This window comes from Coenobita brevimanus, chromosome 26 (assembly GCF_032717465.1).
Source record: "Coenobita brevimanus isolate Jiangsu-jjx chromosome 26, ASM3271746v2, whole genome shotgun sequence".
Taxonomy (NCBI): Eukaryota; Metazoa; Arthropoda; class Malacostraca; order Decapoda; family Coenobitidae; genus Coenobita; species Coenobita brevimanus.
Genome location: NC_136979.1, coordinates 7,792,597 through 7,815,147, shown reverse-complemented (window position 1 = coordinate 7,815,147; position 22,551 = coordinate 7,792,597). Strand labels below are relative to the sequence as shown.

Sequence of the window (22,551 nt, the reverse complement as noted above, 5' to 3'; positions counted from 1 at the left end):
GAGTGTGTAAGAAACGGAATCTAAAGGTGAATGTAGGGAAGAGTAAAGTGATGGTCTTTGAGAGAGGTGAAGTCAGTGAATGTACAGCGAGGCTGGATGGTGAGGAATTGGAAAATGTGAGTACGTTTAAGTACTTGGGTAGTGTGATGAGTAAGGATGGAGGTTTGGAGGGTGAAGTGCTTGAAAGGGTACAGCAGGGAAGAAAGGTTGCTTGTTCTTTGAAAGCAGTGATAAGAAACAGGGAAGTGAGCATGGAAGTGAAAAAGTTACTACATGACAGTATTGTGATACCAAGTCTAACGTACGGAAGTGAAGCTTGGACGTTGTTGGAAGGACACAAGTCAAGAGTGAGAGCAGTGGAAATGAGTTATTTAAGAGGAGCCTGTGGAGTCACATGGAGAGAGAGGCTGACGAATGAGGATATAAAGGAGCGTTGTGGTGTGGATGTGGATGTGATAGGAAGCGTTATGAGGAACATACTGAGGTGGTTTGGCCATGTGGAGAGGATGGAGGGTGAAAGACTGACGAAGAGAGTGTATGTGAGTAAGGTGGAGGGGGAAAGAGGGAGGGGGAGGCCGAGGATGAGATGCAGGGATGGGGTGGAGAGGTATATGAGAGAGGGGGGTGTGAGTTGGGAGCAGGGGAGTGAAATGGCGGGGGACAGGGCGACTTGGAGGCGATTTGTTTGTGGCCACCCCAAACGGGACTGAGGCGTCTGGCAATAGATAGATAGATAGATAGATATATATATATATATTTTATGTATAATATATATTATATATATATTATATACATATATAATATATATATATCTATCTATCTGTCCTACCACCATTTCTCTTCCTTTTATTCATTAATGACCATCTAAGCTATAAATCTAACCCTATCCACTCGTACGCTGATGACTCCACCCTTCACCTTTCCATTCGATTCCCTCAACGTCGACTTCAGCAGTTACTTCATCAAACAAGGGATGAGGCTATGGCACACCTAATGTCTGACTTGACTCGTATCTCTGACTGGGGTAAAAATAATCTTCTTGTTTTTAATGCATCAAAGACTCAGTTCTTACACCTATCAACTCAACAAGATCTTCCACAGGTTTGTCCCCTAATGTTTAATAATATTCAGCTTAATCCTGCATCATCCTTGTACATGCTTGGAGTTTCATTCACTCAGGACTTTTGGAAAGATCATATTACATCTCTTGTAAAATCTGCTTCCATGAGATTAGGTGTACTAAGCTGACTCCGTTCCTTCTTTATCCCTGCACAATTGTTGACTCAATACATGGGTTTTATCCACCTGTGTACAGTACAACTCTCATGTGTGGGGAGGCTCCCCACATACAGCACTTCTCAATAGGGTGGAGTCAAAGGCTTTTCGTCTCATTAGCTCTCCTCCTCTTACTGGCTCCCTGCAACCTCTGTCTCTTCGCCGCACTGTTGCATCTTTATCTCTTTTCTATTGCTACTTCAATGGTCACTGCTTCTCTGAACTGTCTGCTTACATTCCTCCACCTCTACGACGGACACGTAGCACCCGTCCAGCAGCAAACTCTCATCCCTTTTCTGTCCAACTCTCTAATGCAAGAGTTAACCATTACTTCCGATTCTTCATTTATGCAACAGGTCAACTCTGGAATTGTCTCCCTCTGTCTGTATTTCCTGCTAGCTATGACCTCCAGTCTTTCAAATGCAGTGTGTCCAGGCATCTCGAAATGATCAGATCTTGAATTTGGCTCTCTCTTGTATTTTGTTTTTCTCTCTAGGAAGGAACAGTTAAATGAAGGCTCATGGCCTTTGGTTCCTTCTTTCTATTTATATATATATATATATATATATATATATATATAAAAAAAAAAAAAAAAAAAAAAAAAAAGTTCATGAGGTTATGGCTATTTATGTGGGTGCTCGCACCTAGGTAAGAGTGAATAAAGATTTCAGTGATGAATTTTTGGTGAATGCTGGCGTGCATCAGAAGTCAGTGCTCAGTCCCTTATTGTTTACCATGGTGCTTGAAGCCCTCTCACATGACTTCAGAAATGAACTCCCATGAGAGATGTATGCTGATGATTTGGTGCTGACTGCAGAGAACGAAAGGAAAGCAGAGGAAAGATTCAGGAAGTAGAAAGATGGTATGGGGCACATGGGCATGAGAGTAAATTCAGATAAAACAAAAGTGATGGTATCTAGGGCTGGTGGTGGTACTGTCAAAGATGAGGGAGAATGGCCACGTGTGGTTTGCCACAAGGGCATGGGAAGTAATTCCATCCAGTGCAGTATTTGTGGTAAGTGGTTGCATAAGAGATGCAGTGGTATTCGAGGTAGGTTGCGAGACAATGCTGATTTCGTGTGTGCGGTGTGTTGGGAGGAGCATGTGAAAGGATTGATCCTGATGGTGAGTCATTTGAGTGTGTGGAAGAGTTTTGTTACTTTGGAGACATTTTATGTGCTACAGGGGGGACTGGAGCTAGCTCTGTAGCTACAGTGGGGGCTGGCTGGAAGAAGTTCAGGAAGCTGTCGCCTCTCCTTACATTAACCCCTAAAGTACGCAATTCGCTCAGCAGGTCTGTCTCTCCAGCTGCAAAACAGGGTTGATTTTTCAACTTTCACCAAGGCAAAAATTTTTCTTCCACATTTCAAGAGACTGAATTTACACATCTGAAAATGTACATTTCAGCCAGATTGACCAAACAGTTATCGCACAATCGCCCGTCAAAGATGCAAAAAAGTCACCAATCCCCCATGGGCGAAAATAGAAAATGTAAAGAAAATTCATTATCTACGGTAAATAATTATATATACAAAATTAATGTCAATGTGAAGTGTTCCGTAGGCATGAAATGTCAGTGTGGCATACGCCCATAGCAACAAAACAAGCCAGGCAAAAAGTGGAGGTGGAGTGTATATTGCTGGAGGGGGTAGGAGGATGGAGGGATAAAAGAGGATGGATTGGGGAGAAGGGAGGGGGAGGAGGGAGAGGGGAGAAGGGTTGCTAAGCACACACATTGCTGCAGGGGGTACGTTGGGGTATGGTTGGTTGGGAGGGGACAATGTGGAGATGACACAATGGGGCTGAGGGAGGTAAAGTGACAGTGGTGATCGGGGGGTTCCTTCTCCTCCACCTTAGGGGGCCAATCACACCATACCACCCCAGACACTCTAGCTCTCATTGGTCTGATCCTATATACATCACCAAAGGGGCAGAGTTACCCTCCCCCAGTTTTTTGTGTGTCTTTATCAATCGTGCGGGATAGGCTGGTGTGTCAAATAACACAAAACCACAATTGTGCGGCATCGGTCTTGAGGGGTTAAGAGGGCTCTCCCTCTGTGCTAAGGGATCTCTGTATGAGGCACATGTCTGAAGTGTAATGCTGTATGGTAGTGAAACCTGGACAGTAAAGGATGAGGATATTCGTTGACACAAACGTATACATATGACAATGATTATGTGGATGTACAGTGCGTCCTTGAATGCAAGGCCTGGGGTCGGGGGAGCTAGGTTTACGATAAAAGAGTTGAGAGAAAGGACAGGACTGAAGTGTACTGGTGTTGTGATCATGAGGGGTAGATTTAGAAGGAGAGGAAGGGGGATGACAAATGGGTGCATAAAAGTGAGAAGTGTGAACGTTGGGGGTAGGGCTGAGAGAGGCAGACTGAAAAAGACTTGAAACAAGGTCATAGAGTATTACCCCAGGGATAAGGGACTGAATAGGAAGGCTGCAAGAGATTGTGCAGTGTGGAGAACCACAATTAGGTGACCACAGCCGACGCATGCAAGCATGTTGGACACTTTATAAACAACATGAAACCTGTATGTGAACTAAGATATAACCTCCATGAGAAACCTTAGGTCAGGCAATGCTCATTCCAACTTGGATCAACAATGAACAACCCAAATACATTTCTCATTATATAAGCTCTACTTTACCCTTTCAATATTTTTCTTTTTCTTGCTACAAAGTGACATTTTTATTCTTCTGAGGCAAGACCTCTATTAGTATGAGATTACTGAAGGCTACATCTAGCCTCTCCAATTCCAAGTTTCCACTTAGCTAGATAAAGTAATCTGGAAATATAAAGAATAAAAAGCATGTAATTAGATTACAAAAGACAGGAAGACAAATATTCATTGTGGAATATCATCACTTGAAAGTATGCCATACCCTACCAAGATAAATCAATTCACATAATGATTAATGCAATATTTAAGGCTCAGAATACACTAGAGATGCAGTGTTAAATCAATCTTTTATGCTGCTGCTGTTGTTAACCCTGGTTTGTCTGCCTGAGTTTGGTTCCCAGATGGATGCTGCATTTGTGTCTCCATCCAGTTAACAGGGGCACCAATGCAGGCTCCAAATCACCCGTTATTTGGTTATATGTTTTATCATCCTGCAACTGTAAAAGGTTTCCTGTGTTACAGGTAAAAGCCATTAACAGCCAGCCCACTTTATACTATTCGAGGTGTAAGGCTTCAATGACAGGCTATTGCAGTCTAGTACAAATAAGGGGAGATGATCAATCAAATCCCCTTAGTGACAATACATGACTGATAAATCTCCAGTCATCTCTTGGGAATTGAACCTATGCAAGGCTGTCACTCCAACTCGGGCATCATAATCACTGACTCCTCTGAGACATCTCTATCTTACCTGACTGAGACTTTTTGAGTTCCTCACTGAAATTCCTCTGAAGAGCCAAGTCTCCCTCCAGCTTGGCCAAGCGGCCGGAAGTGATCATCCGACCCAGTTCCTCATTCTCCTTTATCAGCAACCGGCACTTGGCCATCAGCTGCTTTCCAGTGTTGCTGTCATGGGGAAAATGTTCATCAGACCTCTTTCAGTTACTACAATGCAGAGATGAGTAACATAAACAGTCAAAGAATTTGGAACACATTAAAACCCTGTACAAAATAAATTAAATCAGATTTATAAGTAGTTACACTCAAATGTCCAAGAACTCATGTAATCTGATGTAGGGTGAGATACGGGCTCAAGCATATGCATGGGTGTTAAACACTCATTACTGTCCTATATGTGTACCTCAAGCCACAAGCAAGAACTGTAAGACCTATACAGTATATGGACACCACCACTCGCCAGTTCAGCTCTTATAATGGTTAAACCTTGGTTCAACGCATCTTCACATACGAGATAAAAAACTGAAGAGTATTCTGCACACTTTTGCAATATACAGGACTGACTGCACTTGTGTAGCAGAATAAGTTGTAGTTTGTTACCTCAAAGAGTGGCCCGTCTAGTGGGTATAATGCTAAGTCCAGTAAATTAGTATCTGATAGAAGTAAGGTGTGCAGAACTAAGTGCAACATTCGAGACCCACAACTTGTCATTAACAGCATACCACCTCATAGACAAACAAACCTCAATGTGACACATACTATGCGAACAGAGAGAGAGAGTGAGAGCAAGGGACAATATATGGAGGATTGTTTGATTAATGAGGGAGAGAGGAGGCAAACCTTGATCAAGAAGGTATTCATAATAGTTTATGCAATTTTTAACTGGGTACTCTTTACCTTATTTATATATTTTTCTGTGCAGTAAACACTAGTCATGACATGGATAAATATTCATTTCTGGACAATGCCATCAGTCAACAAGGGTATAGCCCTTAATGTATTGCATTACAGTACCGAGGGTTCAGCTTAATTCTTTGTTTTTTCATTGTTTATATTATTTAAGGCTACACCTATACTATGGGATGACTTCATTGTACTAATGAAGGAAGTAAGAGATAACCTGACTTTTTTCTGTTGCTACTGTGGATGACAATTCTATAGGAAAAAAAACTTTCTAGTAAAAATTTTCTTTCCAGCATTGGACAATTTGATTACAGACCATCCACGGCAGGATAAGCCAACACAATATGACTCTGAATACCTCAGAAGTCAGTCAGTCTTGGTGCTGCTGCATTATTCTTTCAAGTATCTGAGAGGATGGTCAAAATATGTTATACAACAGTAATTGAAGATGCATGCACTGTAATAAAGGTAATAAAATATTACAGTTTTTCTTTATCATCAAATATACCTCTGCCCATCACATATCAATTGTTAACTCTCCTAATTATACTTCCTGGTTTTCCACAAACTTAACTAATGACCGAAAGTCTTGGCAGATCAGTTGCATCAACGTTAAGGATATGGATTTTCCATTTAGCATGAAATCTTTTCTGGCAACATCCATTCTGAGGTCTTCTAACTAGCCATGTAAAACTACATAGTATAAACAAACAGATGTATTAGGGAAGTAATCCAAAGTTCGTCCATCAACAGTTTCTGGATCCTTCAAACTCCACACCCACAACAGAAAATACGACTTTGTCAAACAGGTTAAAAACTGGTTTTGGCACAGCCATGAGCCTCTACTAAACTTTCACAGAGGTACCTTAAAGAAAGGAATCGGCCTCTACACTCCTGCCATGAAAAAATATAGCTATGAAACTCTTATTCATTCATTCATTCATTGCCTGACGCCATGTATCCCAAACGGGGTGGCCAAGGGCTTAGAGTTAATTGTTTTACAGGGAGGGGCACTAATCCTCCATCAACCCCATTTGACACGTAGGGAGAACGTATTGAAGTTTTAAAAACCATGTGTTTGGCTTTGTGCATAATGCTACCTAATCTGAACCTCATTCTAGATAGCTAAGTACAGTATATTCATGACTACATGAAGGGTAAACCATGGGGAGAAAAGAGTTGTTTGTGACTGCTTGCATGGATTACCTGGTAAGATGTTTCCAACACCTCTTCAAGTTAAGATTTGTATTTTACTTTTTTTCTTCTTCTGTTATTTTTGCCTTAAATTAGTTGGCATCTCATGGTTGTTGCTGGAACCTTCATCAAGCTGTCAAAGCTGGAGGTTGGCTAAACACCTCACAGTCTTCCTCATTATTCCTTAACAACCAGGATCTGTGTGGCAGTTCTGGAGGTCTTGACTGGTCCAACTGACTGGCAGTGCTGACGAGGAGAGAAAGCTCTCCTGCCCTCACTCCTCGTGAGAATAATGTTTGATGAATTAAATTCACATGGCAACATTCCCCAAGAAATTCTGCTTATTTTTATTATTTTGTGTCAGGGATGCAGCATGCAAACTTGGCATATCATCTGGGACACAAAATTTAGGAAGTCAAGAGCTGCATCTTTACCTCTTTCTATCACTGTGTCAATGGTCATTGATCCTCTGAAATGTCTGCTTGCATTCCTCTACCATTACAGCGACTTCTAGTACTTGTCTAGCAACAAACTCTCATTCCTTTTCTGTCCAACTCTCTAATGCAAGAGTTAATCGTTACTCCTACTCCTTCATGTATGCAACAGGTCATCTCTGGAACTGCCTCCCTCTGTCAGTATTTCCTACTGCCTATGACCTCCAGTCTTTCATATGCAGTGTGTCCAGGCATTTTGAAATGAACGAATCTTGAATTTGGCTCTCTTATCTTTCCTGTATACCAGGAAATCACTGACTACGCTGGGTAGTAACCTTATAACTAATCAACATGTGTTCCCTACATGACAACAAGTGGATAGGCGAAGGGTTAGTGCCCCTCCACAGAAAACAACAAACTAAAAATAAGAACAACAAGCCTCGGACCAGGACTGCCCAACAGGTGATGACTAAGGACCGACCAATGGATATGGTACGGATTCCGACATGGAATGTAAGGGGTGCAAATGATGAGGTGAAAGAGAGAGAGATTGTCCAGGTGCTTGAGGGTGCAAAAGTGGATGTATGAGGATTAACTGAAACTATATGGAGTGGTGAGAGTGTTAGAGAATGGGAGTATGGATGGGGTACATGCTTGGGAGCGGGTGAGAATGAGAGGGCAAAAGAAGGAGTGTGTATTGTGTGCAAGAGATGGAGGGAGAATATAAGATGATATGGTTCAGTTGGCTCAAGGATTGTGTGGGTAAGATTGAAAGTGACTACAAATGTGACCAACTGTGTGTGTGCATGCGCAAAAGCAAGATCGTACAAGCAGTGAAAGGAGAATTCTGGACAAATGTGTTAAGAATGCATGGAAAAGTTTGAAAGGAATGAGAGAGTTTTTGACTGGAGATATGAATGGAAAAGTTGGAAATGTGAAGGTGGATGGAGTAGTTGGTGAGTGGGGTGTGCCTGCAGAAGTGGATGAGAATGGCAGTGCTCTAGTAGACATTTGTGCTGGGAGGGAGTTGGTGATAGACAATACCTCTTCAAACACAAAATGATCCACAGGTATAAATGGCATGTGATGAGAAGGGTGGGTGTTGAAATGAATGAACAGAAGACAATGACTGATTATGTGTGGTTGGATGACAGAACGTGAAGGTGTGTAATAGATGCAAGAGCATACAGAGGTTGGGGGAGTGGACTTTCTGACCACCACTTGGTGGTGGTGAGAGTCAAGGTTCAAATTAAATGGAGGAATACAAGGGAAGGACAGGAGGAAGTAGTTCACACACAGAGGGTGGAAAAGTTACAAGAGGATGGAAAAAAGGCAGAATATAAGATGGAAGTAGAGGAGCGATTGGATAAATATGATTTGAAGCAGATGGAGGATGTGGAAGGTGTGTGCAAGATATTGGCAAAAGAAATCTGTGCAGTGTAAGAGGCTGTGTGTTGGGTGAAGAGAAGACGAAAGGCAGTGCAAGGAACAGCATAGTGGAATGAAGAGGTGAAACAGGCTTTGGCACAAAAGAATAAAGTATATAGTGAGTGGATGAGAAACAGGGGTGTGGAGGAAGTTCAGAGACAGAATAGAGAGTGATATGTAGACAGGAAGAGAAAGGTGAAAAGATTAGTATGAGAGAGTAAAAAGAGAGTGGATGAGGAATCTAGAAGGAATTTCAAAGTAAAGTGGAAGGAATGTAAGAAAATGTTCTGGAAAGAGGTAAAGGGAGTTAGACCGGGTGTTAACAAAGTTAACCGGGGAGAGAAAGATAAAAATGGTAGATTACTAGTAGAGAAAGGAGAAAAAGTGAGGAGTTGGAAAACACAGAGAATGAAAGTAGAGTAAAGCAAAGTATAAGTGGCTGGGGAATGGCTGGGAGAAGGAGGGGTGTGAGAATAGAGGAAGAAATCAGTAGGATGGAAGTTGTGGAAGCAATGAAGACAAAATGGGAAAAGCCCCAGGAACTGATGGAGAGTGTGGTAAAATGCTAAAGCATGGGGGAAAGATAGTCGTAGAATGGATGTGGAAGATGTTCAAATTGGCCTGGGATGAAGGTAGAGTCCTGAAGGATTGGAAGTCAGGTATAATTATTCCCCTGTTCAATGGAAAGAAGAAAAATGAAGTGTGTGGTAATCACAAAGGCATTTGTCTTCTTAGTGTAATAGGAAAAGTATATGTAGGATACTTACTGACACAGTTAGGGAAATAACAGAGGAATTAGATGGAGAAGAACAGTGAAGTTATAGGAAAGGAACAAGTTGTGTAGATCAGATATTCATTATTAGATCTTTCCTAGAAAAGCATCTTGAGAAGGGAAAGAAGTTGTATGTGGCCTTCATGGATTTGGAGAAAGCATATGACAGGGTGGACTGACAGGGATTGTGGACAGTTCACGAATATCTCGACATACAATACCCTTAAATGCAATACCCTGGCTTAGCGATGGGGGTAGAAATACCACCGTACCCTGCCTAAAAGTGGCCAAACCTCGGTTTAACAATGGGTTTTGATTTTTAAAATCAAATTTGATGATATTTCAGACTACAGTTGTGTATTTAGGTTGATTTATAAACTGTTTTTAGACTTAGATAAATGTGTTTTAGCCACAGGTGGGATGCACATTGTCATTTTGGGATACATTTTACTAAGTTTGATTTTTTCCACACATATTTTACAATTTTCAGATTTTATTTGTTGGTTTTAATGAATTATTTATAGGTGTTAGGCTTAGGTTAGCTTCTTCTACAGCTGTTAAACAGTTTAGATTGGCTTTAAACTTGTTTTCGGGCTCAGGTGGGTTTTAGACTTGGTTGGGAGGGACACCCAAGGCTGAAAAACACATCCCATTACATGTCAAATCTATCCTGATATACGTTACCCTGCCTAATGATGGGCTTTTACCTAACCAATTGCATCGTTAAACCAGGGTATACCTGTACAGGTATTAAGAATATATGGAGTAAATGGAAAGTTACTGAATGTCATAAAGAGTATGTATGAGGGTGCTAAGGCTGCAGTGCATGGGGATAGTGAATTGAGGAAATTTTTCTACTTGAAGGTTGGATTGAAACAGAGATGTGTCACGTCTCCATGGTTGTTCAATCTGTATATGGATGGGGTTATAAAAGAGATACAAGGTAGAGCAGTGGATGTTGGAGTGGTCCTAATGAAAGAGGGCAGTGTGTGGAAACTCCCTTTACTGATGTTTGCAGATGATATTGTGTTGTTAAGTGAAGACAAAGGGGAGCTGCATGGCTTGGGGAATGAGTTTGGGAGAGAGAGAGTAAGAAACGGAATTTAAAGGTGAATGTCGGGAAAAGTAAAGTTATGGTCTTTGAGAGAAATGAAGTCACTGAATGTACAGTGAAGTTGGATGAGGAGGAAATGGAAAATGTGAGTGCATTTAAGTACCTGGGTAGTGTGATGAGTAAGGATGGAAGTTTGGAGGGTGAAGTGCCTGAAAGGGTGCAACAAGGAAGAATGGTTGCTGGTTCTTTGAAAACAGTGATAAGAAACAGGGAAGTGAACATGGAAATAAAAAAGTAACCGCGTGACAGTATTGTGATACCAGCTCCAACATATGGAAGTGAAGCTTGAACCTTGTTGGAGGAACACAAAAGTGAGAGCAGTGGAAATGAGTTATTTGAGAGAAGCCTATGGAATCATATGGAGAGAGAGACTGACAAATGAAGAAGTGAAGGAATATTGTGGTGTAGATATGGATGTGATAGGAACCATTATGAGAAACACACTGAGGTGGTTTGGCCATGTGGAGAGGATGAAGAGCGAAAGACTGATGAGGAGAGCATATGTGAGGTAGAGGGGGGTAGGTGAGGGAGGGGAAGGCCAAGGTGAAGGGATTGAGTGGAGAGGTATATGAGAAAGGAGGGTGTGGGCTGGGTGCAGGGCAGTGAAATGGCAGGGCACAGAGCGACATGGAGGTGATTTGTTTGTGGCTACCCCTTACGGGATTAAGACTTCTGGCAATAGACAGATATATAGATATATCTTTTCTTTTGTTTTCCCTTGGAGGAAACAAATAATCAGAGTTCTGGCATTTGATTCCTTCTTCCTTGCATTAAAAAAAAAAAAGGGGGGGGGAGGGGGGTTAATGACTGATTAAACTTAATTAGAACAAGACAAGGTGGGCATGACAATTATGGGTCAGGTTCATACAGTTTGAAAAACTGATAGAAAAACTGTTTCTATATATACAGTATTTTCCCTGAAAAGATACATTAAGTGGGATACATATTATATACTCCTCTGTGGGACAATGAACTATCACATCTGACCACTGGAGAGACTGATCAAGTGATAATGTCACCAAGAGGATGTGACTGTTCTCGTAGTTGTGACCTGGTCAATGATGTCAGCTCTCTTGCTGACAGCTGCACTGCATCCCACAGAAGGGTATGCACCAAAATCCAATTCCTTGTCTGATATGAGATCCTCCTCACTGTAACAAGTGTGCACTGAGGCAACTTAACCAGGTGGCCATGAATGTGGTTGCAAAGGGAGTGGAACCTCACTGCTAGATGGGTTCAATGGAAAGCCTAAGAAACTGGCACTGCTCCTTTATCTGCTCCATCAACCTGGGTCAAGGGTGCTTCCTCTATGTTGAGGGCAGAGTCAACCTCTAGTACACTAGCTATGTATTCTATGTAACTTATGCCAACATTCACTATGAGCAATAAGTTACTCTAGGTGATTTTCATCTTCCCTTTGACTTTCCTGGCTTCCAAAAGGGAAGCCTCAGGGGTCATTCCTACTGTTGGAGGGAAATCCTGGACTTAAAGATGTTGCACTGTTCTGATGAGTACTTCAACAGAAAATGTACTCCAAGTTCAGAGCAGGGCCTGTGGGGGTGTTTATACTTCCTGGTGCAATGTTTAGCAATCTCCACATTGGCTTACCTGACCACATGCCAGTGTAAGAAGGTTTCCAAAACCTTCAGCCAAGTTTATATATACTGCATACATTGCACGCACAGTCAAGTACAGCACTTTAGTCTCCAATATTTGACAGTGTGAACACATTATCCCTTGGTTTACCCGCAGCTGTTCATGGCAAGAATGTGAAGGCTGTGCCCTTCTTCCTTTTGGCACCAAAGAATATAGATGATTAAGACCAACTATACACAAATATTGTAACCCTTTCACTGTCCTAGGCTGACTTAACTGGCTAACACCACATGATCTGTCTCAAGGTAATCCTGGTAGGTACTGGGATAAAACACCAAATTAAGAATCTTCTTGCCTCAGGCCTGCTGAAATATTCTATTCTGGTTAATGTTACATGAATTAGTTCGGCTAATGAAAACCACGGGAAAATAAAATAAATAAATAAATAAATAAAATGTTTTTGTTTAACCCTTTGACTACACAATTTCTCTCCAGTGAACAAGATCACTTAGTGTCAGCTTAAGCATAAGTCCTAAGTAAAAAAACAGTTGAGAAAGAGTTACTCAAGACTGCTTTTTAAAGACTGAGTGCTAGGATTTCTCTCTGCTGAACAAAATCTTCTGGTGCTAATCCGAGCAACCCCCCCCCCCTTTTTTTTTTTTATGTACTCGACTCTGTGCATAGGCTTCACAGCCTGCTCCCAAGGCCCAGTAGTCCTCCTACATATCATACACCTCTACATGTCACAGAAGTGTACCAGGCCAGCCATGGCAAAAGGCTTTAGAACACTTTTTAATGCACTGGCTATTTAGAAGTTAGTACGAGGGACACTTACCAGTATCAAAGAGTGTAGGATTATAAGAGGGTACACACTGCCTCTCCTGCAGTAAATGGAAGTATAACAACGAGAAGTGGCAGCTCTGTCGTGGCAGGCAGGTAGATTAACCTTGGAAATGTACAGTTGATCATAATATCACTTTTTTTTTTTCCCCCCAAACAATTATGAAACATTTACAAACTCTTCTAATACAGGAGGCTTGATGATTCTGAAGACTGCATCACCAAGAGTATCAACAGTGATTGCTCGCTGTCTTGGTAATTATGGCAATGATGTGGACTGATAATTCTGCAACTGTACAGGGACACAGGAAAAAACTGCAGCTCCAAAAATCTGCTCAAAACAAACTTGTGATGCTATAAACAGAAGCTACTTTACAGGTGGTTAAATCATGTATTACATATAGTTCTACACATTAATGATCAATATAAAGTACGAGAGGTTGCGGCATAAAAAGTATCATCATAATAATGCAAACAGCCACCAGACAGAAAAGTCTTAAGCCACCCCAAGCAGAAATATGTAGTACAATACTGATTCATTTTGATATTCAATCTCTCTCCACTCCCATTAGTTAAAAAAATGTGGTACATCAATACCACTGTATCTTGCATATCACCACTTAGGAACCAAAACTCCACACTCTTCCTCAAGCCTCGCTGTGGCAACGCGATGTCTACCACATACCAGTTCACTGCACAAATCAGCCTTGAAGGGGTGATTGTTTGCCAGCGGTTAATGGGTCTGCTTGGCCAGGCAGACGGGTTACTCAACAACAACAACAACAACTGAATCAAGTTGCATAGCTCCATATTTATGGTACCACACTCCTTATTTCCTACTAAGGAGTGGCAAAGGTAGGTCTGTCTCTGACAAATGTTAGCATTATGATGATGAAAATACAGTGTTTCACTACTGCCTTAGCAGTTACTTGTAAACATGCATATATACAACCATATGCTGCTGCAAGTTAACCACCTACAAATCAGCTGTGTAGAGTTATAAGTTCATATCTAGCAACACCTGTCTAAGAGACAGAATTTTCCCTCCTGTTCCCATGACGTTTCCTGAGCAAAACTCCTAACCTGCTGCCAGAAGGATCCACCTGTAGCACTGACATGTGGGCTTGTGGAGTGTACCCTCTTACAAGGCTTCCTCTTTGCCATTACAGTCTACACAACACTGCACATTACCTGGATAGTCATATCTGTTAACCCGTACCATGCTAGCGACGTAGATCTACATCCCCTTCAAAAACGCCAGTGACGTAGATCTACATCCTGCAGCAATAAGACGTCATTGCAAAACAACGGAAGTAAAATGGAATGCAGTGCCATATCTCGCTAACTTCAGACATTTCTCCGCTACACTTACAACGCTGATTTAGGACTGCAGGAGGCAAGTGAATCTCTGCAGGCTCACCACAACTCTGCTTTGTCAGTAACCTTGAAGATTTCAGAGATCAAGTGGCTCCAAACTGACTCGATTCAACCTACTTTCTGCTTTAGCACTTTTGTTGGTGTCATGGATCTTACATTGATGTATTAAGCCCATTTACTCACAAAAAAAAATCCAAAATTGGTTCACAAGCTCATAGCTGCACTGCTCTCACAGTAACCATGAAGATTTCAGGCACCAACCTGACTTGATTCAACCAACTTTCAGGCCTTGGTGATTACTTTTATTAATGCCAGGGATCTTATCTTGATGTATTAAGCCCATTTAGCCAGAAAAAAAAAATCCAAAATCGGTTCACAAGCTCACAGCTGCTGTGCTCTCTCGGTAACCACGAAAGATTTCAGAGGTAGAGTGGATCCAACCTGACTCGATTCAACCAACTTTCTAGCTTTGGTGATTACTTCTATTAGTGTCAGGAATATTATATTGATGTAACAAGCCCATTTAGCCAGGAGAAAAAAAATCCAAAATTGGCTGGCGTAGTCCCCCCCCCCCCACAGTACGGGTTAAAGGTAACTCGTCTTGTCCATAATATTCCGAAATAGACTGCAAAGCTGTATCTATCTAAAATACCATATAAAATCAAGTTCCTGCATGTAGCATTCCATTTAACTTGCAAAGTGGGTTGAAACAACAAAACAACCCTCACAGTCAACAGTTCATACTGGAATACCTAAATACACTAATAAAATGTTGCACTTAAAAATGATCACATGTATGCTAGTCACAATCAAGGCTCAACTGTCATTTTTATCATTCTGAAGTTGCACTGGAATAATGGACAGTACTGACCTTGACTACAGATATCAGTCTTACGTACAAGTCACTAAAAATGCACATGTAACTATACTGTATATCCAAACACATCAATGCAAGATAACCCAAAGGAAGCTTTGTGGGGGAGAGGATAAAATGTTCTACCAATTTCATAACTGATTTACACAGGAATATTATATAGGAAAATATTTAAACCAATTCTCAAAATATATGACCAAACATGATAGCTACTGGTCCACCTGTTTCAGGGCCTGAATGTCAACTGTATGGAATTCATGTTTTGTACAGAAATTAATACCACATACATGAGGCATCTTGCGGACAAGGGCGAGAGCACCACATCAATTTTTTTTTCTTATTTTTGTTTTTTAAATAAATAAAATTCTCCTTCAAGTGGTGCAATATGCTACACCAAAAACACTTATTAATAACCCCCAAAATATCAAGTACCTCTGAACACAGCCAAGTCAACAAGTGGAAGAATGCAATGGCAAAAAAATGTACTGTACAACGAAAGTGTGCACGATACCTGGACATTTTTGCCACAATGCAACAGGGAACACTGTGAACGAGAGAAAAGCTTGGCATGTGGAAACTACACTGATGATTATTGTGCATTGCAGGTAGTTCTTTAACACTTTGATTACAACTTCAGGTGGCTCTACACTGAGTGACAAAAATTGTTTCCTGTAACCCAGAAAACCATTAACACTGCTGGGTGGTAACCATATAATGGGGTGATGTGAAGCCTAAAATGGTTCCCCTGTTAACTAGGTGGAGACACACACATGCAACGTCCATCATGGAACCAAACCTTTACACTTTTCCCTGCGCCTCACTGCGGTGAGGCGCTGTCCATTGCAAGGGAACATCGGTTCACTGCATGGGACAGCATTGTAGGGTCTAATGGTTGCCTGTGGCTGACTGGTTTGCATGTCCAGATAGAAAGGGGTTGACTGATAAGAAATTACAGTAGTATAATCACCTACTGGATTTTTATCACCTTTATATACCATTCCATCACAGACATATATCCAGTATATACAGGCGGTCCCCGTTTTACGAATGGTCAACTTTTTTTTTTCGATTTAATGACAGTAGAAATTGTATGTCGAAATTTGAAATTTTATCTTTTTCCGGGCTAGCAATATGCAGTACAATATTCTTTCATGATACTGGACAGCAACAGTGACCCGAGTCCCAGTCTGCCCGGTCAGTCACCAATGTAAAAATTCAATGCTCCGATGCTCTACAGTGTTGCCAGCACCTTTTTGGATACCCCCCTGTATCTACGTTGTGTTTTGTGCATCCATCATGTCTATGAAATGCCCATCTGTCTCTCCTGCTACCGGTGAGAAAAAGAAGAGGAAAGCAATTACTCATGGGATGAAACTCAAGAAGATTGCCCAGCATGAAGGCAGCAAGCCGGTAAGGTCCTAGTCGTTTCAACCGTAAGTCATTTAGGCCGTAATGTCCAAACTGGCAAATGACCATATTGCCTAACAGGCTAAACAACAACCTAACCTATTTAGACATTAAGACCTAAATGAACAGCCGAAATGACCAGGAATGAGCCTGAAATGACCATCAAACGTGAACCTGGACTTCGCAGCTGATGATCTCGGGACAGTATTCAATAAATTACATTAAATAATCAATGCTCCATTATAAAACTGGCTTTGTGTTAATAATTTTGCCCAACTGTAGACTAATTTAAGCGTTCTAAGCACACTTAAGGGAGGCTTGGCTAGGCTATGATGTTCGGCTGGTTAGATGTATTAAGAGTATTTTCAACTTACAATAAATTCCACTTACAATCAGTTTCTTGGAACGTAACCCGATCGTAAATAGGGGACCATCTGTATTTACAGAGGAGCCCCAAGTTTAACGACATCATCGTTCAGGGTTTCATGGTTAGTGGTGGCCTGCAAATATTCCCAAACACCAGGTTTCGTGCAAAAACCCCTTTGTTCATAATGAGAAAAACGTAAACAAACCTCATGCACAGACTTCCGGGTTCGTTGACGTAACCAACAACGAACTGGAGCACTCGATCGGCCACACACCAACAGTGTCTGTTGCAGAAATGCTGGAGTTGGAGAAGGACAATATGGAACAGCAGCAGCCAGTAGAGCTGCCAAAAGACAACAACAAAACTCCAACAATGTCATCACTTTGATCATGGCTGCCCACTCTCAGAATTTGCAGGAAGATATCAACCTAGCAGAGTTTGCCCAGAAGCAAGAGTGCCTGTTCCATGTTTCTGCATTAGCAAAGCTGATAAACACTGTGTTCAATGAGAAAGTGAATGCAAGACCACAAGCTCTGATAACTCGCTACCTCGGCAGACCCCAGGAAGTGGAAGAGTTGGAAGGCCCAGTGCAAGCAGTAGGGGCAGCCGAGCATGAAGCACAACCCACTGAAGATGCCATCATGGGCCTATTCGAGGACAAGGAGTTCTCTGGGTTTGTGCAGGAGCAGCAGACAAAAGTGATGCTGCACAGGATGGATGTGTTGCATTGAGGGGTGGAGACAGCAGAGGCAGAGGAGGGTAGAGGTGCCAGAGGCAGTAGCTTCATCACCTACCTCAGAAATTACACCCCATCCCTTCCATTAAGCACCTCACTCCAGCTTCCCAAGTGAGTTTCCTCATTATGTACTTTGTATTAATACTAGTTTCTTTTCAGGTGTGATCAGTCAATTTTACACCACATAAGTGGGTTTTAGGGGGAGTTGGCATGGGATCCAGAACCAATTAGTCTATTTCCCATAGGATCAATGTCCCAAATTCATCAATTTCATGGTTCGCAGTACTTTCACAGAACCAATTAGGTGCGAAATGAGAGGCTCCACTGTACACACGCACCCACACCCACACACACGCCAGTATATTATATATATATATATATATATACATATATATATCATTTCTTGTGGCATCCCCCCAGGATGCATAGGGCCTTGATGAACTCTCTCCACCAATATTTGTCTCTTGCCATCTCCTTCAGGTCCCACCAACACTCCACTCCTTCTTCTCTTTTCATTGTCCTCAACCAAGTTTCCCTTGGCCTACCTCTACCTCTTCTTCCTCTAGCAGTCCACTCTGGCACATCCTGTATTAAACTGCCTTCTTTTCTATATATGTGCCTCAGCCACTTCCAGTGAGACAGTCTCACATATTCATCAACTGGTTCTACTCTCGTAGTATCCCTTACTCTTTCATTTGTAACTCTGTCTTGCCACTTTACCCCAAGAATCCTTCTCAGTATTTTATTCTCAAATCCAAAGACTTTCTGATCTGTTGCAGTTGTACTGTACCATGACTCATGCCCATAAATTAAAATTGGTCTAATCATGGACTTGTAAATTTTTACTTTAGTATGTGCTGAAAGCATATTATTATTCCAAACAGATTTCAACATTCCAACTGCTCGCCAAGCCAGTCTAATCCTCTCTTCAATTTCATTGTTTAATGATCTGTTAGATGATACAATCATTCCCAGATATTTAAAATTTTCTACACTCTTCACCACATTATTCCCAATTACACAATCAATTTGGTTCTCCACATTCATATTAATAATTTCAGTCTTTCCACAATTTATTACCAATCCCACTTTTTCTCCTTCCTCCACCAGACAATCAAGCACCCTCTGCATCTCGTAAATACTTCCGCAAATCAGTACAGTATCATCAGCTTAGTCTAAATCCAACAGCTTCTTATTTTCTTTTCAGTTAATTCCTGCACCTGTTCCCCTTACAACCATTCTCATAACATAATCCATAACCAAAACAAACAGCAATGGCGAAAGAACTCCTCCTTGAATCACTCCTGACCTAACTTCAAATGGATCACTCAAAGAACCACCCACCATTACCTTACAAAAAGTACCTTCATGCAGGCTTCTAATAATATTTACAAACTTTTCTGGTTTACCATAGAATCTCATAATTTTCAACACAGCTCCACGTGAAACACTATCAAACACCTTTTCAAAATTCACAAAACACATACTAAGTGGCATTTTCATCTCATTAGCTTGTTGCATTAGATGTCTTAAAATAAAAATCTGATCATTACAACCTCGACCCTTTCTAAATCCCGCTTGTTCTTCTCTTAAAATTTTATCAATTACTGGCTCTATTCTGTTCAACAAGATTTTGGAAAAGACTTTTGCAACTACAGGTGTTAAAGTTATCCCCCTCCAATTGCCACACACACTTAAATCTCCTTTTTTTGGTATTTTTATAATCACTGCATTTTTCCACTCTTCTTTCCACCATTATCCCAAGCCACATTAAAAGGTTTCAAAAGTGCATTCATCAACTCATTTTCCACCTTGAGCATTTCAGGACATATTCCATCCTCTGCTGGGGCCTTAAAATTCTTTAACTCCTTTATAGATTTTGCTACCTCTTCCAAGGTTATATCCCGTTTCTATCTGCAAATCTCTCTCAGCTGGCAAAATGTCCTCTTCAGCTGGGATTGGTCCATTTAGAACAGATTCAAAATGCTCTTTCCATCTTCCTTTTATATCCAAGTCTTTAATCAAGTTACCATTTCTATCTCTTACAGGTACTTCCTTCCTTCTATTTTCAGTCCCAGTTAACTCCCTTCTGGCCTGATGCGCTGCTCTTGTGCTCTGACTGTCTTTTTTACTTAATTTAATTTCTGTATCTGTTGCCTTTTCATCATATAGCCTCTCTTATCATGTCTAACAAGTCTTTTTACTTCAGAATGTAAATTCCAGTACTTTGCTCTCAGTACTTCAACTACCTGGCCATCAACATGTTGTTCTTCACATCTTAACTTCGCCTCATTCCTTTTCTGAATTGCATTCCATGTTTCATCTGACCTCCACTTTTCCCTTCTCGCTTTTCTCTTTTTCTTAATATGTATATATGTGTATATATATATATATATATATATATATATATATATATATATATATATATATACTGTATATATATACATATTTAATCCATCACACATAGGTATGCCCCCAATATATGATCCCCCCTTTATGCGATATCCCTACCTCAGCGATGTAAAAAATGATAGCCAGTCCCTGGTTATCCGATAGGTTTGTTTGTTTTTTTAACCAATTCATGATGATATTTTACACTTAAATTTTGAGTTTAGACTGATTTATAAACTGTTTTTAGACTTAGACTAATGTGTTTTTGTCATAAGTGGGGCGAACACTGTCATTTTTGGGTACAGTTTACTAAGTCTGACTTTTTCCAGAATTATTTTTGATGATTTACATATTTTATTTTGGGGTTTAGGGTTTAGGTGAGTTATAAACTGTTCTTAGGCTTAGTTTAGTTTGTTTTAAAGTGATCTGTGGGTTTAGGTGAGCTAGAAACTTGTTTTTGGACTCATCTGGGTGAGTTTTGGGCTTGGCTGGGGGGAATCCCAAGGATCCCAAACGGATCCCTATTCTTTCTAAGATATAACAGCCCCATTTAATGATACCCCAAGCTCAGCGATGGTTTTCCCAAACGCATCTCAACGTTAAAGTGGGGACGGCCTATACACACACACACACACACACACACACACACACACACATATATATATATATATATATATATATATATATACATATACAGTAATCCCTCCACTATCTGATGTAATAGAGCCAAAGGCATGTCCGGAAAGTGATCCCGTCCAGATAGTGGGCCCCTGCCTCCTGGACTGGTACTTATGGACCCTAACCCAGCCTAACTTTGAAAACCACCTAAATAGCTCCCTACCGGACATGCATAGCACCTTAAACCTATTTAAGACCCTATTCACATCAATAATGGACATAAAGCATGATATAAATGAAAAGGAACCAAAGAATGAGGAATTAGAAGTGACTGTACCTCAGCCAGGGTATTTACTGCATGTTTGTGGCCGCCTTTTGTAAGGTTTTGGCAGTGGTGAAAATGCTGTTGAAGCACGTACAGTAATCCAGTGTTGTGCTGCACTTACAGTAATTCTTTGCACTGTGAGTTATAACTGTTTAACACTGCACATTGTTAACTGCATCAGGCCAGTTTCAACTGCCAGGTTTGCACTCCACAGTTAATCCTTTGCACTCCAAATTCTAATTTCTTAACACTGCACAACACTGTAAATTCCCATGTGGTCTAGTGGCGAGGTATTGCAGTTTATTCACAAAAAAATAAGCACGTGTGGCTTCCATTTCGATAAGCTACCACTCGCGATCGAAGTTAGGCAATAACTGTTTGGGTGTTGGTGAGGGGGAAACAGAGATGCCATATCGCAACGGCCACATTACCAAACTCCTCAGTTTTCATTACCAAATTAGTAAAGCTAACATTTATTCTTCACTAATTATATATACAAGTGGAAATACATGTAATCACTCTTATAATTAACAGCATGTTGATTATTTTCATGCTATGTATGTTAGCAGATTAATCAGAGAGAGCAAACAATCCACCATCTTCATCCTGTGTATCCTCGTACATGTGAAAAATCTGTTTGGTAATGCATTATTCTGATTCATTACCAAATGAATATTTCATGACCAAATTGGCCCACATTTGGTAATGAAAAATACCAAATGGCAAAAAGGAAGGGGTGAAGGTTCGTGGTGTAACAGCTGTTCGGCGCCGTACGGCAATTTCAACTTATGGGTGGGAAAAAAATTCCGATTTGGGGGGGATTTTTTCTTTTTTTTTGGCCTTTTTGGGGTTCTGAAGGTCCAGGCCCACAATATCCAGTAAGTGGGGATGTCTGGAAAGTGGGCGTCCGGAAAGTACAGGGGTAGGGGGGTTTCAAGAATACTCCCCAAGTATCCCTGCTTGTCGTACGAGGCAACTGAAAGGGTTGGTGGTGAGTTAGTGCCCCACCCCGTAAAAAGAACTAACTAAACAAGCGAATAAAGCGCCTATGGCCAGGACGGATCACAAGTTGATGACTAAGGAACAGACAAAGGACATTCTGAGGGTGGGAACGTGGGATGTGAGAGGAGTGAATGATGAAGTGAGAGAGAGAGAGATTGTTCAGGTGCTTGAGGATGCAAGAGTGGATATATGTGGACTGACTGAAACTAAATGGAAACGTGAAAGGGTGAGAGAATGGGAATATGGTTTAGGTATATGTGCGGGAGTTAATGAGAATGACAGGGCAAGAGAGGGAGTATGTCTGATGATAAGCAAGAAGTGGAAGGAGAATATAAGAGAGTATGGAACAGTGGGTGAGAGGATTGTATGGTTGAGGATGAAAGTAGGTATACAAGCGTGGGGGATTGTGTGTGTGTATGCTCTGACAGAGGACCGAGTGGCAAGAGTGAAAGATGAGTTTTGGCCGAGAGTAGAAGAATGTATGGACAAATTTGAGAGGAACGAGAGGGTGCTTTTGATTAGAGACATG

The 22,551-nt window shown here is 41.1% G+C and overlaps 1 protein-coding gene across 1 annotated transcript in view; it reads right to left on the bottom strand.

Annotated features, from left to right (window-relative positions):
- The window catches only part of LOC145394067 (pre-mRNA-splicing regulator WTAP-like), a 156,438-nt gene that overhangs the window by 33,906 nt on the left and 99,981 nt on the right, over nucleotides 1-22,551 (bottom strand). The window contains exon 5 of the mRNA XM_080268035.1: nucleotides 4,658-4,812. Coding sequence (XP_080124161.1) covers nucleotides 4,658-4,812 — 155 coding nt within the window. The remainder of the gene's footprint in view (nucleotides 1-4,657; nucleotides 4,813-22,551) is intronic.